The sequence below is a fragment of the Orcinus orca genome, chromosome 2, assembly GCF_937001465.1.
Source record: "Orcinus orca chromosome 2, mOrcOrc1.1, whole genome shotgun sequence".
NCBI lineage: Eukaryota > Metazoa > Chordata > Mammalia > Artiodactyla > Delphinidae > Orcinus > Orcinus orca.
In genome coordinates, this window is record NC_064560.1 from 126,909,888 (window position 1) to 126,912,660 (window position 2,773).

Here is a 2,773-nt window from a genome sequence, read left to right on the forward strand (position 1 = left end):
GTGGGGAGACATCTCCACCTTCTAATGAGGAAAAGCAAACCCTCTTCAGATGGGCCATTTTAACAGACTACTTGACATATTACTCTGCAATGTTACTGTCCTCTAGGAAGTACTACATAAGCAACATGTCCTCAACCTATTCTGTGTCAAACAACACCAAATCCAACTCACAGACATTTGAGGTGTTATTCACTCATTCAGTAAATATTTACTAAAGCTGATTATTTCAAGAAACTTGTTCTAAGAGCTATATAAAAAGCAAAGATTAATAAAGACATCTTTGAGCAACAAATGAAAAACAACCATAAAATATAATAAAAGTTGAGTGATATATAACAAAACTATGAGAGATACAGAGACTCAGGCATTCAAAAGAGAAGGCTTCATGGAAATGACAGCACTTATTGAGGAGAGACTTAAAGGATAAATAGGATTTGAAAAGGCTGGTGATTCCAAGTTGAAAGAATGCCATGTGCTAAAACATAGGTGCATAAAATAGATAAAGAATAAAAAAATCACAAAGGGTTTATTGTATCTTGAGCCCATGGGAGGATGTAATCAAAGTAGACCGTGGATATATCATATGAGGATGGATCATTAAGAATCTTAAATACCAAACTCCCACTAAGGAATTTTTATTTGTGCATACAGTACTTGGATTTTTCTCTTTTTGATTGGTAAGAGTTGTGCTTTTCTCTCATAGATTTCCTCTTGTCTTTTTATTAATCCAAATACTAGTGAAAGGCATCGAATTTTCAGGTAACACTGAATTAGCAATAGAGTGTCTATGCTATTCTCAATCAGTTTACCTGAGGATATGGATCTGTGTAGTGATTGGCTAAGTTAAGCAAAAAGGTTATCAGTCTCAAATATGAACTACTTATGGATGAAGACCCATTATTAGAATAAAGATAAAAATGAAAGGTAGTGAAAGCAGGGTATAATATTACAGGCAAAGTAATTGTTGAAGAATTAGAAATAAAATTTTGGTTAACAAAAGTAAGCAAGAATAATTTTTGGTTTGGGGCCTTACTTAGGCCCCCCTGCAACACCACTCTCGCCTCTAACACATAGACATACCAGGGACCATACATGAGAAAGATAGCCCCAAGGGAGCTCTGTAAAACAAAAATAAAGGAATCCTTCAACTCAAAATGCAACACTCACCACTTTTTCCTATCAATTCCAAATGTCCTCAGATCCCCAGAACATCACGACTCCTGGTGCAGCACACCTCTGATTGGCCATCCCCAGCAGAGGTCAGAGGAGCCACGGGGAGCCGCACCACTGTCACCGAGTTTGTCCTGCTGGGGCTCTCAGATGCCTGTGAGCTGCAGATGCTCATCTTCCTGGGGCTCCTCCTGACCTGCCTCCTCACTCTACTGGGGAACCTCTTCGTGGTCCTCACCCTCATGGACAGGCACCTCCACACCCCCATGTACTACTTCCTCCGCAACTTTGCCATCCTGGAGATCTGGTTCACCCTGGTCATCTTCCCCAAAATGCTGTCCAACATCCTGACAAGATACAGGACCATCTTCCTGGCAGGTTGCTTTCTTCAGTTTTTCCTCTATTTCTTCCTGGGAACCACAGAATTCTACCAACTGGCAGTGATGTCCTTTGACAGGTATGTGGCCATATGTAAACCCTTGCGTTATGTCACCATCAATGAGCAAAAGGGTCTGTGTCCAGCTAGTTCTTTGTTCATGGATGACAGGATTCCTTATCCATCATCGTTCCAAGTTTCATCATATTTCAGCAGCCATTCTGTGGCCCCAATATCATTAATCATTTCTTCTGTGACAACTTTCCACTCCTGGAACTCATATGTGCGGACACAAGTCTGATTGAGCTTTTGGGTTTTATTTTGGCCAACTTCAGCTTACTGGGCACTCTGTCCGTGAAGGCCACCTGCTATGGCCACATCCTTCACACCATCCTGCAAAACCCCTCAGCCAAGGAGAGGCAGAAAGCCTTCTCAACCTGCTTCTCCCACATCACTGTTGTCTCTCCCTTCTATGGCAGTTGCATCTTCATGTATGTCCAGTCAGGCAAGGGTGGCCAGGGCAAGGACAGGAACAATGTGGTGGCCTTGCTCAATACCATGGTGACCCCGATGTTCAACCCCTTCATCTACATCCTGAGGAACAAACAGGTGAAGCAGGTGTTTAGGGAGCAGATGAACAAGCTCTTCTTACAAAGATGTACCGGACCTGAGAGGAGGGGAGGAAGTTACCTCCTTGCCTGAACCTCTGCAAATGCAGCTTCTATCCTGATCTCCATGAACTATCCCCTCCTAGATAGTTTTCAGCATGTCCTCTAATCTACAGTGGTTTCTCACATGCATCATTATTGGCTCACACAGTCTTCTCAGAGTACAGAAAGCTCAGCGTACCACAGCTATGTCTGGTATGTCTTAATGTTTCTGACCCTAGCCTATACCTGAGTTTCTTAATCTTGCCTCATTTTTAAGTTATAATTATAAACTTAACATACCTTCTTCACTAGAACATTTCAAAATTGATTAAAAAAATACTCTCAGTAAGAATATATTCATGATAGACTTTAGAAATATTATATATACAGAAAAATTAATGAGGTGGAATGGCCAAGAAACGTTGAACAAAAAAAGTATCAGTTATTAAAAACACTAACTTAAAAACAAACAAATACAACAGTGGAATTGGATACCCTAGAAAGATAATGCAGAGTAGACATAAAGATCTAACAGATAATTAAAGTAGACTTTCTAATCAGTAAAGGTCAAGTCAAT

General features: G+C 40.6%; 1 protein-coding gene across 1 annotated transcript; it reads left to right on the plus strand.

Annotated features, from left to right (window-relative positions):
- The first annotated feature begins 1,154 nt into the window (after positions 1-1,154).
- LOC101269754 (olfactory receptor 49) lies at positions 1,155-2,526 on the plus strand. Its single transcript, XM_012537891.3, is given in 3 exon segments — positions 1,155-1,667; positions 1,669-1,728; positions 1,730-2,526. Coding segments are annotated over 3 exon segments (1,092 nt in total). The 3' UTR covers positions 2,249-2,526.
- Positions 2,527-2,773: the final 247 nt, after the last annotated feature.